The sequence below is a fragment of the Adiantum capillus-veneris genome, chromosome 5 (genome assembly GCF_014529385.1).
Source record: "Adiantum capillus-veneris isolate H3 chromosome 5, ASM1452938v2, whole genome shotgun sequence".
In the NCBI taxonomy this organism is placed as follows: domain Eukaryota; kingdom Viridiplantae; phylum Streptophyta; class Polypodiopsida; order Polypodiales; family Pteridaceae; genus Adiantum; species Adiantum capillus-veneris.
The window spans coordinates 80,829,502-80,845,267 of record NC_140935.1 but is presented as its reverse complement, the minus strand read 5'-3'; the positions used below and the strand labels follow the sequence as shown (position 1 = coordinate 80,845,267).

Sequence of the window (15,766 nt, the reverse complement as noted above, 5' to 3'; positions counted from 1 at the left end):
AATTGTCGCGAGATGGTGATGACATGGTGGGAGGGGAGGGTCTGTGGAGTGGGAAAGTGACTGATGGAGAAGGCATAAGGCTGGCAGCGGGTGGCATGAAAGAAATGCGGGGGGCTTAATGGTACCGAGTGGCAGGACTTGGGACGTGTAGTTGGCCGCCATGTTGGAAAAGGCGGGAATAGGTTGAATGGGGATGCCGGAGAGCAGTGCTATAGATGCGGGGCACAATGAGGCAATAGAAAAGGCAATACTGGGAGGCTGTAGTGGGAAGCTGCATCAATAGGAGACATGAGGTGCCGTCGCCGCGTTGCCTCCTCCCATTGCTGCCATACTGGCCAGGCGGCTAGCTTGCAATAATTCCCGCTTGTTAGCATTTTGGTGTCTGCCCAATATTGCTTGCAAACTACCAAATTCCTGTCCACAAAACTGGCACTCAAACCACCATTTGCCATCGGTGGCGCTTGTCGCTGCGATCTGATAACAACATTGTTCGTTCCTTCCTTCGACTCCAATAACACAGACGCCTCACACCTCTCTCATATCTCCACGTCACACAACTCCTGTCTCTCTCTCTCTTCCTCCCTCTCTCCTCTGTCGGCCGATTAAATATTTCTCTTTGTCCCTTGCTCGTTGTCTCACTGTTTTGCGCAGAGTACACCGTTGGACTAAAGAGCTTTTGACACGTGGCAAAGGGAAGGTGTCGGAATCCCTTCCCCTTTTATAACGATATAGATATAGATTCAAAGCTTTAAATTTTGTGTAGCTAATGTAATTGGGCCACACCACAGAATTCGATTGACCCCTCTACTCTAACACATGAAGGAAAACTTCCCACTGTGAATGCATGTGGCAATGCCCAACAAAAGACATCTTAAAGTTTGCCCCTATGTGACTATGCCCATGTATGGAGAACAATTTGCAAATATTGAAGTTTGAAGTTATCCACTGTGTACGTAGAGAGCAACGGAACGGCTTCTACTCCTCAAGTCTCATCTCACATCTCACATAGTCACAAAATGCCTAGAGTCTCATCTCACACACTGCTAGAGAGGTAGTGAGTGGCACTTTCATAATACATAATAAGCTATGGATGGAGTCATACTTTCCTTTTCAAAAAGTCTACCGAAATGGTGAAGCTGGCGGGATCTAGCCCACTTCTGTGTTTTTGTGCGGGACTCGGGAGGGAATTGGGATGGAAAAAGGAGCTGCGACAGGGTGAAGGTGGTGCCCCCCACATCTCTCTCTCTCTCTCTCTCTCTCACACACACACACACACACACACACACACACACCGTGCCCACATCTCTCTCTCTCTCTCTCTCTCTCTCTCTCTCTCACACACACACACACACACACACACACACACACACCGTGCCTACACGCACAGCTGCCATATGCCTCTTGTGGGTCTCTCGCTCTCTGCTATATACGTATGCAGGGTCATGTAGGGTCTCTCTCTCTCTCTCTCTCTCTCTCTCTCTCTCTCACACACACACACACACACACACACACACACACTTGTGGGTCTTTCTTTCATCTTTCTCCCGGGATCTCTCTCATGCGCCCCTCTTTCTTTGGACACCGAAGCACAGCTCGTATCTCACATCGCAAGCGCCCACACACACACACAGACTGGTACTGCCTGTGCGTTGTTGTAGTAGATGAAAATGGCGGTGCATCAGAGATGGGATCGCGGGCAAGATGAACAAGACACAACGTACACCAAGATTTTTGTTGGCGGCCTTGCATGGGAAACTGGTCGAGACGCCATGCGCCGCCATTTTGAACAGTATGGTGAGATCCTTGAAGCTGTCGTCATTGCAGACAAGGTCACTGGCCGCTCCAAAGGCTATGGATTCGTAAGCTTCTATTTCCCCTCATTTTGGCCGAAACAGAGAGAGAGAGAGAGAGAGAGAGAGAGAGAGAGAGAGAGAGAGAGAGAGAGAGAGAGAGAGAGAGAGAGGTTTTTAGGCCTTTTATGTTGTGTGTGTCTCTATCACAGCAAATCGCACTTACTTTCTGTGTCTCTGTCATTGCTACTAAAGATGATACCCAGAGACCAAATGCCATTTTGTCTGCAGGAGAAGGCCCTAGTATAAGATGCATGTGTGTGCGTGCGTGCGCAAGTGCACATGCGCGCTTTGTGGCTATATCAAGATGGAAAAAAAATGGTCCGGTTTGTGAGAGTGGAACCTAGCAAATAGGATTGCCACTCCTTTGGGCCATCAATCAGTTGATTGTCTGCCCTAGATGCACTTGCTCTCATCAGTCTAGCCCAAGATATGCCATTAGCCACATACCAACAAGTGCACTTACATGTGCCCATGCTTGCAACATTACTGTGGATATGCTTAAAGAGGATATGTGAATGCCTGTGGTGTTCGTTAAGGTGGATACACAAGTGAGCCAAAGATTAACAACGAGCCTATGCGTAAAGGTAGAGACATCCTCTTCACACATAAGCTTACAACAAGGCTTATATGTGGCTTCTCATGGCAAGCCTTATGGGCTATCTTTACACATCTATCTGCATGTAAGAGGAGGCTCATACAAGGGGTATGAGACAAAGCCCATCCCCAAAATGTGGATCATTGCTAAACCAAGACACACTTAGAACTTTGTTATTCAACTTACCAACCTTCCACATTTTTCTTTCCATCACGTTTCTACTGCTGTGTCCTTGTAAGACGCAGAGTTGCCCTTATGTTGATTCTCTCTCTATGCGGTACCAAAATAATTTTATTTTTCTTTGCAGGTCACCTTTCGAGATCCAGAATCTGCTAGGAGAGCTTGTGCAGACGCAACACCTATTATAGATGGACGGCGTGCAAACTGCAATTTAGCCTCACTTGGAGCTCGAGCTCGTACTCCGTTTTCCTTTATGCAAGGTAAACATGGCGTCGAAAGAATTGGTGGCTTTCATGTATGGTTTACACATCAGATACTGCATCAGACATGTGTCGAAATTTTGAAAACGTTTGCCACCCCTTTCAAAAAGCATGTTGGAGTGGGTACCCTTTACGAATGCCTTTCAAAGCCATAGAATTGAGTGGTAGCTCTATGCTGAAGTTCTTCTACTAGTGCAAAGAGTTGGATTATAGCCATGGAAGAGAGCTGCATTGTCCCTTAGGTATCAAAGTTATCAATATAGACCGGCAGGACAAGCTGAAGGATTGTGCTCCTTTTGTTCTCGTGTTGCTGATTGTGTTTCATTCTGCAGAAATGCACAGCTGGTTGTCGTGTGCGTGAAGATGTTTTTGTGAAACACTACTGATTGAGCTGCCCTCCCTCTAATGATCCCGGCTCAGGCAACCGCTTTCGAGTCATGGCTCCCATCACGGCGGCAAGCTTGCAACATGGAGGGTCATTGTACATGGGTCCTCCTACATACATGCAACATGGGAATTACGCTGTACACTATGGCTATCCTTATCCAACTTATGGGTAAGGTCAATGCTATCATATTTGTTAAGCATAGGGTTGAATCAGTGTTTGGGAAAAAGTGTCTCAGTTTACAATCATGCCGCTTTGAATTCAGTAATGTTGGTTAGGAGAAAGAGAAAAAAGAAATTTTTGCCCTAAAATTGGGGAAATTAGTGTAAATGTGAAAAAATAGCTGTGGATGGTTTTTCCCAAACTCAGGGTTGAATTCAAATTTTTGTTCTTTGGCAACCTGGATGATACATTGCTTTTTTCGTTTTCTGGGCTTTATGCAGATATCCGTACACGCCTGACCTTCTATATCAGCAGGTGAGGCATGTTTTGTTGATCAGTTTACTGAAGTAGAATACATTGCTCTCCGATGGGAGAAGGTAAAGTGAGCTGGGTTTTCTTTGTAGGGGATGTACAATACTTATGGAGGGTTACCCTATCCTCATCTCTATTCAGGGCCTGCTGCAGCTACAGGAAACTCATCGTCTCCCTACCCTTACATGCAATTCATGCAACCGGGCTCACAGAGCTTCGCTATGCAGCTGCCCCAACAAGCGGCATATCATGGTGCGGCCACACCAACTGCGTCAGTCCCCCAACAATCATATGCACTTCTTCCTCTCCCTTCACCTGTCACTTCCACTGGTGAGTACTTCTTAATGAAAATAAGCTTGTGCTGTGACACTGTGTTTTTGGATTCAATGTTGGTACATATGCATTTTGTGCCTTCGCTTTGAAAAAGTGTGAAACCTTTAATTTTGAGGTTAAAGGGGGGTGAACCTACATATTTAGTGTAAAAACCTTCAAATATAGTCAGTTTCCCTTTAAAATTTTCTGTGTGTGGGTTTTTCAAGTTTTAAGAGAAGTTTTATTTCAAGCATTCTTGTGAGCCTGTCGTATCTCTGCGCATGGGTATTCACGTGCATGTTCTTTGCAAGCATACTGCCCATCTGTACAGGGATATCCTTGTAACTAAGGTGCTCATGCATTTGGTGGGGCAAAAGCAGGTGTGACACCCGTATTTTCTTCTGCTAGTGCTGGGGTCAGTTCCTCTCCACAGCTCTTTCTAGCTCATCAGCAACAATTTCCACAAATACCAAAATCTGATCATCTGTCAAGTTGACTCTTAAAAGGCTATGGCCATGGAGCAAGGATCGACGCTACCCAAAGTCATCGTATGTGGGGTTCGACAGTAAACAACAAGTTCCCTTAGTATTCACTCTCACAATACAGAGATAAATCAATGTAAACAGCAAACCAACACACATACAAACACACACTCTCTCTCTCTCTCTCTCTCTCTCTCTCTCTCTCTCACACACACACACACACACACACACACACACACACACACACACACACCCATACACATGATCAAGTGCTCTTATACTACACACACATCGCATATTGCTGCAAATTGCCCATCTTAAAGGGCCCACAGGTAGGAACATTCCCTTAGCTCATTTACTTCTCACAAAAAACCCTTTATTTTTGGGTATTGACTCCACATAGAATTCATTCATTTCATCACTTAATCAAATCAAGCTGCCCAAGAGCAGTCTTTGAGCCTTAGTTCACATAGGACTCATTTGCAGGCACTGCATCCTTGTCAGGCATGGAGAGATGCGCTACATGCTCATGTTTGTTACTGTGGTTGATTCAAGTATCGGCTTGAACTGCTGCTCCGTGCTCATATTTTTGTTCCTGATTGATTCAAGCTACTACTGACTTGGATCACACTGTAATTTCATGGAAAATGGAAATAAAAAGTAGGCTTGTAGGTGATCTCTCTCTCTCTCTCTCTCTCTCTCTCTCTCTCTCTGTGGGTCAGTTTGTTTGAAGGATTTTATGGCAATTGTATCCTGTAACATGTATTTTGGTAAAGGTCATGGAATTAAGTTCTATTTAAATACTGGGTATCTTATGAAATCAAGGGATCAATGTGGGGATGCAGGCTAGGGAAAATGTTGATTGATTGATGCCTTATGTGCTAGAATGCTGGACGTTTAATGCTTTGAGGGTGTTGTGCACACTGGGGGTGTTGAACATCGAATCGACTGTTTCTTCTATAAGTATTTGTGTGTGGGCTTGTCTATGGGAGAGTTGAAGGTGCCTTGTTGTGTCCGTTTGTTGAGAAGGTTTTAACAGCAGCAAGGATGCTTAGTTATATAGGGGCTCCACCCTTTGCTTTTCTTGTCAGTTTTTGGTCCACATAGGGAAGGTGAGTATTGTTTGTCATTACCTTGACATTTGGTTAGTTGGAGATAACGTAATGGCTCAAGGTTTCCCAAGAGAATGCTAGTGCCTTCTTTGAGGGAACGAAAGTGGATTCTTTGATATTAGTGCAGAGAAGGATGTAGCTTAGTTGGAAGAGGGTTGGACTTGTATCACCAAGGTGGTAAGCGCCCTTGGCGGTATCACAAGTCAGAGGATGGTCCCGGGTGCCCGATTGATGCATGGTGTTGGTGGAATTAAAAAAGGTTGACTTGTCAACACTTGAACAAAAAAGATAAAGCAAGATCACGGCGACGAGCATTTGAAGTAGAAGCGCAACCTTAAAATCAATCTATAGTGCTTGATTATAATTATCTAGCATGCTTTTTTCAAATCTAGAAAATGAGTATGGCGTATGGCATATTCTCAAATAGTGCAAGAGGAAAATCAAAATGTGGATTACTCTCATGTAGATTATTCTTTTGTGGGGGTGATGGTATAGGGATTTGGGAGACGAGGATCGCTTTGTGGCTACCTCCAATGATCAAATGAATATGGTAGGATAAAGATCCCACACATGGATAGAAGGGGAGGTGAAAAGGAGGTCCAAGGTAATGGAAATTGTAATTAGATGGGTGAAAGGTCATTAGCTGCATATCGAATGCGACGTAACATGCAAGATATAAGGACTACGAGAGAGAGCTATGACAACATAATTGAAGGTGATTGATGGGGGCGATGGCTTGGATATGGTAGCAGTATGAAACCGCCAATAGCATCAACCTCTTGCAAATGGAAATGGAGGATGTAGATGTGGTATATTTGCAATAGAACATGGCTCTTTCCAACTTGCTACTACTGCAGAGAGCTTGGATATATTGAGCACAATGGGAAGACCTTCAAAGATAGAAAGTGTATTTTACCCCCTTTTACAAAGTGTCAAGACAGGAGCGGGATAACAATACACAAGTAACAAGTGGTGGTCCACATTGTTCAAATAAACAAGGAGGCAAGAGAAAGTGAAATTAATTTCATATACTAATAGTGATGTGGGCACTTTTCTCCACACAAGAAGGTTGTAGGGATGCCCTTCAATTTAGGGCAGGCTTATCTTTGTACTTGCACACTAATATATACAAAATCTTGTGTGCCCTTGAGAGTCTTCTCATTCTTCTTGCTTTGTGTATGTTCCTTGCAACCTTGAACCTAAAAATGGTATTAAGGTAGGCATTCATCTTCTCGAACGCTCCTTTCTTCGCTATCTCAAATCAAGGTGATTTTTTGTGAGTGTTCACCTGTCCTTGGGTTAGCTTGTAGAGATTGATGTTATGATAATTATTATTTAGGTTCGTTTTGGCCTCTCCACTCTATGAGAAGCACTATGAATGCAAATTCTCCATTTTGTGTAAAATCTTGATTGTGTAAATTTTTGTAGTATACATGTGTGTTAGTATGTTCTTCTCTATAATAGTGCACACAATGTTCTTGTGGTGTTTTCCCCACATAAATCACACAGGGTCTTAATGACACCCGAGCGGTGGGATCGACGACCACCTATTTGCTCATTTGCTAAAGAGGCATGGGTGCCCTTGCCACCTTGTATATTATGTTGTATGAAGCTTGGGTTGCCTATCTATGTAACTAGCTTGAGAATGGCTGTGTAAATGAGGATAATTCCATGGTTGATCATTTGAACAAGAAGTAGTTGTTTGTTGTTGCGAATGAGGTTATTTCAAATAGTTCACTTGTGCAAACTATCTTGGATGGCCTCTTTTTTTTTTCTTCCAAAACTCACAATAGTGAGTGAATTATATTAATCACCACAAAAAATTACAATGTCTTGTCATGCTCGTGTTGCGCCATGACATCATCCAGGGACCATAATTACATTGGCAGCGATCCCAACCAACTCGCCCCCTTATCCTTGATACAAAAGGTTCATTATCATGGCCTCTTTTATTCTTGCCCTTGTTTTGCTTCAGCTCTAAGACTTATGATGAAGGGTAGTCCAAGGGTCTTTAACTTTGATAAAATGGTTCTTTTTTTGTATAAATTACAACCATTGGCTGTTTTGAGAGAGGGAGAAAGAGAGAGTCAAGATGGTAGTGGGGTGTATGAGCACTGCTAGGGTCACTTTTTTTCCTTGTATAGGAGGATTTTAAATCTTTGTCCTAGACACTCAGTTATACTACTTGTTGTGTTGTGTGCACATGAGCCTCTCCTTCTTCTTCAAGATTCTTGTGTGCATTCTTGTAGCCCCATTTTCAATAATCGACATCGAAGCAATTGTTTAGTGTTGTTTTTTCTCTACACATGCAGTTTTTGCACCAAGTGCAGTCACCGATATCAAGGATATTTTCCGCATGTTTGTTGACGAAAACGGCTATCCAAGATAGTTTGCACAAGTGAACTACCTGCACATTTTTAGCTTTGGTGCACACATTATCTTCCTAACAAAACATAACATTATTACTTTCCAAAGGATAATTTTGTTTGGGATAGTCACAAATTACAGCTTGTCTGTAGGTGACGTTTGTGGTTCTATGCATACTCCATCGTTTGGGAATCATTTTCCCTTCATGAATTTCATTGTTGATTACTCAAGGCATGCATGGGTATGTTTGCTTTGCAAAGTCCAAAGTATTCATTTTCGTCAAGAATTTTTCTATCTGGCTAAATTGTATTGTGGACACCAGAGTATTAATGCATTTTTTGGCTAGTCGTGGGCTCAAGCTCCAATGTACAATGCCATATATCCCTTGCAATGGTGTTGTTGAGAGAAACACTAGGTGATTTAAAAAGACGGCATTGTATTTAGACAAAAGCCTAGCTTTGCCATGCATTTTGGTTAGAGAATGTCATGTGTAGTGTATGTCATGTTTGTGTAGTGTGTATGTCCTGAACAAGTGTCCCACTAAAGCTTTGTGCCATGGCAAAAAGCCTTTTATTGCTCAATTATGTGCCTTTTGATTCTTTGGTCTATGCTTTAGTGCATGAGAAACAACCCAAAGAATTAGATGATGAATTATGAAATACATTTTTATTGGCTATAATTAGAAAGCAAGGGCTACAAGTTGTATCATAAATAGTGTATGCGGATCTTGATTACCTGAGATGTTGCTATTGTGGAGTATGCTATGCAACCATTACTATCGATTACCAAAGAGATAGATTCTCGCTCACAAGATATACAGGATATGACATTGCCTCTTTTTACATGTTTGGGCAATGACATATATAACATCATGTAAAATGTGCCTTTGTAGATTTTAAATGATGTGACAATTGAGCTTAATAGTGTTGGGATTAGGGCCTTTGGCTTAGACCTCTCAAATGCTATGAGCATGACCTCTTGTACAATCAGCAGTCTAGTCACCTTGTGAGCATGTGAGGGCACATGTCCTCGCACACATGGCATGGCTCAAGGGGGTCACTACAATAAAAAAATGCCTATCACGTGGGTCCAATAGAAGGGATTTATTTTTTCTATATTTTCTCAGATTTTCACATATAGAAGGGTGTTGAAAAAATGATACTGAAAAATACAGATTGAATAGAAATAGGGTCCCTTTTATTAGTGAAAAATTCATAGCTAAAGGGGTTTTTAAATAGTCATTGAATACATGCGATATATAGGTTTTACATATAGTCATTGAATGCATGCGATATGCCTGTGAGTGACATGGTGAGTTGCACAAGAGTCCAAAAATGTATCCCAATCACCCTAGCTTTCCACATTCTATGGAGCCACTCTTGTTCTTTGGGAGTTGCCCCTTGACCCTTGGGCAAGATACCTATGTGACACTTGAAAGGTGCACCTAACCATATGCTGCTACTGTTTAAGTATCCACTCATTTGTACACACTCCTAGTGTTGTTAGTTCATTTTGTAATCAAGTTATCATTTGGGTCTACACACTCTGTCTCTTGCATTGAGTAGTTAGTGTACATATCAATTATGCTAACATGAATTCTAGTCTTGTAACCCCCCCAATCCTTTCAATTGGTATCAAACCATGATGGGATTAGCAACTCCTAATTTCACTTACTTGATCCTTATTCTCTAAGCTAGATCTTGTGTACATACACCTTATCTCATAATAAAGCTCAATTAACCTTGATCATCTCATTGAAGGAAAAACCATGGCCACTACCTTCATGAAAACGATAGGGGTCAATTTGAGCATGATTAGCATTGGGTTTCTTTAGGTTGCAATTAGGGCATGCACTAGAGCATTACCTCTATGTAAGATCGATTGGAAGCAATCTCTTGCCCGGTTTCCAATCAACTTGCATCTTTAAATTAGTTTTTTGGTTTTGTTTTTCATCGTGCATTGCTCACCTCCCTTCAAAGACCTTCTTGCAAGATTTCTATAGAACTGAGGGGAGGGTTGTTTAGTTTGGGTGACACCATATCAATTGAGACCTATTTTAGTCTGTGTGACTACGCTAGTCTGTGTGATAACTTCAGCTTGTGTGGCATTGAGTCTCAATTCAACTTACTTCTATAGTGTCCAAAGTCCAAAGGGACGATTGTTGGGATTATATAAGGATTTTGGCCTAGACCTCTCAAGTACTATGGGAATGACCCCTTGTATAGTCAGTAGTCTAGTCATTCTATGAGAATGTGAGGGCACATGGCCTAACACACATGGCTTGGTGAGTTTCACAAGAGTCCAAAAAGGTATCCTAGTCACCCTAGCTTTCCACATTCTATGGAGCCACTCTTGCCCTTTGGGAGTTGCCCCTTGACCCTTGGGAAAGATACCTATGCGACTCCTGAGAGGTGCACCTAGCCATATGCAGCTACTATTTAAGTAGCCCCTCATTTGTACACACTCCTACTTTTGTTAGTTCAGTTTCTAATAAAGTTATCATTTGGGTCTACACACTCTCTGTCTCTCTTGCATTGAGTACTTAGTGTACTTATCAATTATGTTTACATAAATGCTGGTCTTCTTAACCCCCCCCTAATCCTTTCAAATAGTAATGCAATATCTGATAGACTTAATGTGGAAAGTACCTAAAAGGAGGAGGATAGAAGCATGCCAAAATTGTTAGTGAAACTTTACATCATAGTATCTTGGATGCTCCAGGGCTAGAAAAATACATTTTTCCTAACCGAAGAAAATAAGGGTAAGCTTGAAGTTCTACCGGTTGTTAGGTCAAAATTTGAAGCTTTTGCCGGTATTTACACTAAAACTTGTGTAAATTTTCCGATTTTCTTCAAGGCAAGCTCAAAATCTAACCAGGATTTTATGATTTTAGCCGGTTAAAATACACTATACCCCGGTTTTTTTAACACTGGGATGCTCCTATTTTTAGTTGAACTAGTTTAGGTTATTAACATGCCTCTTATGTAACAAATTGATTTTCTTTTTTGGATTGTTTCATGTATGCCTTTTTTTGTGTGTGTGCTGGGGGGGGGGGGGGGGGGGGGGGGGGGGGCGCAGAAAAGTACATTTTCCCTAACTGGTGAAAATAAGGGCAAACTTGATATTCTCTTAGCTTTTAGGTCAAAATTTGAAACTTTTGCCGGTAATTACACTAAAACTTGTGTAAATTTTCCAATTTTCATAAAGGAAAGTTCAAAATCTAATTTGGATTTTACAATTTCGATCGGTTATAATACTCTTGATTCCGATTCTTTCTAACACTGGGGGGGGGCTTATCACTAGGTAAGACATAGCATTTAAGAGGGGGAGATGAGCAGATCAATGGCGGGTAGTCGGACATAGGATCTTGAGGTGCGGACAACCTCGATAGCGAGACAAATGTTAAATCTGGACAAGATATTTTCAAAAATGAATTTTCAGATCGAACATAACAACACAATCATTAAGAGGTTTTTCAAATTGTTATTTGTGAGTGGAAAACTAAACTATCAAGATTAACACAACAATCTAAGTTGCTGGCTCCAAAAATATTAAGGTCATATGAAATTATAAGTGCGATGGGAGTTGGCCGGTGAGGGGCTTCATGCGCATCCGTTGTGGTTCAACCCCTACAACATGTGGGTGTGGGTGTGGCTGTGAGTGCAATCGTGTGAAACTAGCTTATGCGAATCATCAGATTGCAAAAAAAGAAAAAAGAAATTTGCATTGCAAACCAAAGCAAGAGAGGTGAGCACTAGCATCTACTAACACAATATGGCGGAAGGGGGAGCCCTTTACACATGTCGCAATCTGCAACCTGAAAGCTAAAGTTCAAAACTAAAAAAAGCTCCTTTGCACGCGATAAAGAGGGAGAGAAGGGGAGAGAGAGAGGCCACCGAAGGCGGCCGGCCGTACTAGTAAAGCTTAAAATCTAAGTTATTTCAAACTCATGCTAAAGTTGGGCTAGAAGCTAACGGTCTTACTTGGATTTATAGGAAACTCACATGAGGATTGATCATGAAAGCACACCTTGAGCCTTGCATTGCATGAAACTTTTAGCCTATAGCGAACACATTTTATCTGCCCCACAAGTGGTGCAAATCGCAAAAAGAGCACAAACATCAAGCATGACAAAGTTTACATGCACTAGCTTTTTCATGTACTAACTGTCCCCCAAATACCTTTGCTGCCCCAAGTTTGACCACTTTGGAGAACGCATATCAATGTTTGAAAATTGCTAGCAAACATAAGCTACCTCCATTGCTACTTTTTGCAGGGCTTCCTACCTTTTTTTTTTTTGGGCCTACATAAGGCCTTTGATAAAACATGGAACTCTTGGGAGCAATAGTGGACCATTGGATAAAGCTTGTTGATTAATGCCACGTGGCAAGTTAATGATGCCCATCTGTTTTCTTCCTTTTTCTTAAACAATGTTCTAGGTTGGGCTGAGACTGTGGGCGGAGCCAACAAAGCAGCATATATGGTGGCACACTCTCATTGGGCCAAAAACAAGACAAGAACTTCTAAACCCACCTCATAGTGAACTTATGATAGAAGGCCCGGCAAAAAGTAGCATTGGAGGTAGCTAATGTTTGCTAGCAATTTTAGAGGTAGCCCCCCCCCCCCCCCTGCCCCCCCCCCCCCCGTCTTGGAATGCAAGTTGCCTGCACTTTTGCAGCACAAAACATAGATCATAGCTCTCAAACTCGTATGGATAGCATCCATCTTAACAATGCAACCACTAAGCTGTTTCTAATTTGCTACGCAAATGAAAACGATACTTTACATTCTCTATCTTCCTCTACCCCTTGTGAACAAGGATGCTAGAGGCAATTCACAAGGCTCAGATTGCTGCCGGGCTCATCTGAACCCAGCCTTAGGTATATGTAGGCCATGCTAGAGATAGGTGACATTTGCTTTGCTATTACTATAAAGAGGGAAAGTGAGTGGTGTGTCACACAAAGTGCTCGAATCCCCCCGCCCCCCCGCCCACCCACCTCGAAACTTGGAAAACATACATATGAGAAATTCTAGATGTAAATTGGCTATATTCAAAGGTTTAAATGCTAAATTTCTCTACATTTTGTAGGTCTTCTCACCTTCAAACTTAAAATTTAAAAAAGGCATTGGGTTGTGGACCCAAAATGTGGCTAAATTGCCTAAATTTCTCTAATTGGCAGTTTTAACGCTAAATTTCTCTAAATTTTGTAGGTCTTCTCACCTTCAGACTTAAAATTTAGAGATGGCATTGGGCTGTGGACCCAAAATGTGGCTAAATTGCCTAAATTTCTCTAATCGGCTAAAGTTTTCATAATTTTGTAGGTCTTCTCACCTTCAAATTTAAAATTTGGAGAAGGGCGTTGGACCAAAATGTGCACGATAATGTACACCTTAGGGGGAGGGTAGTTACTATGAGAGAATGTTGAAATGAAGGGATCAATAAAGCAAGGTTGCCAACTTGCCCCACTTGGCTCACATCCACTTGTGAGTATGCTCGAATATAGTGCTGTAAAAGGGGTGATTCAAGACCTCTTAATATTAGGGGGCAAACAATTGCTGGTGAAATTGTTTGTAGAGGATTCTTTGCTCTTTATAACAACCAACTCTCAAATTGTAAGAAGAGCACTCGAGATCATCCAAATGTTTGCAACTGCGTCAGGCTGCAATTGCATTAGGCTGCTCTAAGTGCAACATCAAAAAATCAAGTTTGATTTCGCTCAATGAAAACGACTTGTTTGACCCCACAAATGGTTGAGGGAGTTTATTTCAAAATGTAAAGTGTTCACACACTTCACTGTACCATTAGGGATGGACATCTCAGACAAGCAAAGATTCAACTAGGTCATGAACAAAATTAAAAGTAAGATGAGAAGGTGGTAGTACACACTCCTCCACTTCCACAGTAGAGTGATTATGATTAGCTCCTTCATGATTCCTTACACATCCTTTGTCTTGGTGATTTTGAAAATGGCCAAATGCAATTGGAAAGAGTTTTTGAAACCCATCAAATGGTTCCCATGGAAAAATAACACAAAAGACACGACTCCATGGTGGTTGGGGAAATGGGAATGGGTGGCGAGACTCACTGCGAGACCCAAGGACCAAGGTGGCATTAGGATCTTAGACCCAATACTCATGTGTGCAAAGCTAGTAGTATCCTTAACTAATCAAAGGCAAGATTTGGGAGGTCATGGCTTGGGATATGATTGACAAAGTAGAGCTTTTCTCGCAATGAGGTTCATGGAAGAAGGCTATATATAGACAATTTTTCTAGCTCTGAAGCTAGGGGGAATGCATAGGGGAGATTCGAAGAAAGTGCAACAAAGCGGCATTGTCACTGGAATGGAGGGAGACCTTTGGATACTTCATGTGCTCCATCTTACAGTGGTCCCCTTGGATCTCAAATCTAGGAGGATGATCCTTAAATACCTTTTGGAGGGAGTTTCCAAAAAGGTGAATAATAACGGGATCTCCAAGCTGGCACATTTTTGGGATGATGGCAACTTATGTTGGAAGGATGTGGACCAGTAGGTGGTGCAACATAGTTTGAATCTACATGAAAAGCTATTGATCAGTAGAGTCTCAATAGTTATGTGCAATTCGGAACATATACCAAGCTAATTTATAAAACTGTTTGGTTCACTTTGCTCATTGAATTGTGGAGGATAAATTGGTCAAAAGAGAAGTGGCTAAAAAGTTTAAACAACATTTGGGAGGCAAAATGGCCAAGCTTAATGAAAATATTCACTTGGAAGGTGAAGATTATTGCTTGAGGGATTGGCACATACACTTACTCTAGGTGCAAAGTAGATTTGGAGGATCCCTTGCATTCGTTTAAAGATTGCCCTTCCTTGTGGGGTCTTGCCACCAAAAATTGCAAATGGAGCGTAGGACATGGAAGGTACTCTTGTTAGGGAATGACTTGGCTCTAGGAGGGAGAAGATTTCAAAATTAAGCAATTTTGGTGTGTGCACACAAAGAACTAGATACTGCTATCTGAAGCAGATTTGGAAAGCCCAAAACCTTCGGATCCTTGACAAATTATTTGTGGTAGGTCAATTCAATGATATTGTGAGTAAAAGCATTGAGCTTATATACTTAATAGGGTCAAGAGTAGGGTCAGCTATGCAAGTAGAAGAATGGAAGCATGCATTGAGTAGCATCGTCTGCTTGGGTAGTATTCTCTAGGGGATAGCACACATTTGATCTATGGCAGGAGTTGATGGATAAGGAAAAAACAGGATCTCTTGTATATGAATTCTTCTACCCCTTTTTGGAAATGTTGTCCCCTCAAGGCACATGTAGTGCTTGAGTGTCATTGTGCATTCTTTGTTGAGTTAATATGACATCTCCACTCACAATTGTGAGCACCGGAACAAAATTAAAATCAAACATTTAATGATAAATCTCAAGATTTGTAGGTGGGATGACTCCAAACCTAGGCTCTTTTTGAGCACTAGTCACACAATCTCCTTCTAATCCTCTTATGTAGGCCATGGTGATGCTGCACCATGCTTTTCTTTTTGGGTTACAACCAATTTTTTGCAAGGAAAACATGTAAGCCACCCTTCAAATTCAAAGATTTTTTTTTTCAATCCTTCATTTTTAAATTAGGTCCACTAAATTAAAAAAAAAATAAAAACCTTTTCAAAGGGTTGTTTTAGAAAGAAAGCCAAAAATACACAAATCTACCAAGATTATATAGAACCATGAAATTTGACTAGCAAGGGTGTTGGATAAACTAGA

The 15,766-nt window shown here is 41.6% G+C and overlaps 1 protein-coding gene across 2 annotated transcripts; it reads left to right on the top strand.

Annotated features, from left to right (window-relative positions):
- Positions 1-1,141: 1,141 nt before the first annotated feature.
- Positions 1,142-5,217, top strand: LOC147457589 (uncharacterized). Of its 2 annotated transcripts, none has more exons than XM_086512455.1 (6): positions 1,142-1,859; positions 2,756-2,888; positions 3,309-3,444; positions 3,717-3,750; positions 3,840-4,077; positions 4,437-5,217. In XM_086512455.1, the coding sequence occupies exons 1-6, from the start codon at positions 1,662-1,664 to the stop codon at positions 4,553-4,555; spliced, it is 858 nt and encodes a 285-aa protein (XP_086368581.1). In that variant the 5' UTR covers positions 1,142-1,661; the 3' UTR covers positions 4,556-5,217. The 2 variants fall into 2 exon arrangements, with proteins under 2 accessions (XP_086368581.1, XP_086368582.1); XM_086512456.1 differs by having other exon boundaries at positions 1,146-1,859; positions 4,440-5,217.
- The last annotated feature ends 10,549 nt before the right edge of the window (positions 5,218-15,766 follow it).

Bases quoted from the DNA above. Each gene is read 5' to 3' on its own strand.
- LOC147457589 (XM_086512455.1), top strand. From the start codon at position 1,662: ATGAAAATGGCGGTGCATCAGAGATGGGATCGCGGGCAAGATGAACAA. The intron at 1,860-2,755 runs GTAAGCTTCTAT...TTTTCTTTGCAG, and splicing joins GCTCCAAAGGCTATGGATTC to GTCACCTTTCGAGATCCAGA. The intron at 3,445-3,716 runs GTAAGGTCAATG...GGCTTTATGCAG, and splicing joins TATCCTTATCCAACTTATGG to ATATCCGTACACGCCTGACC.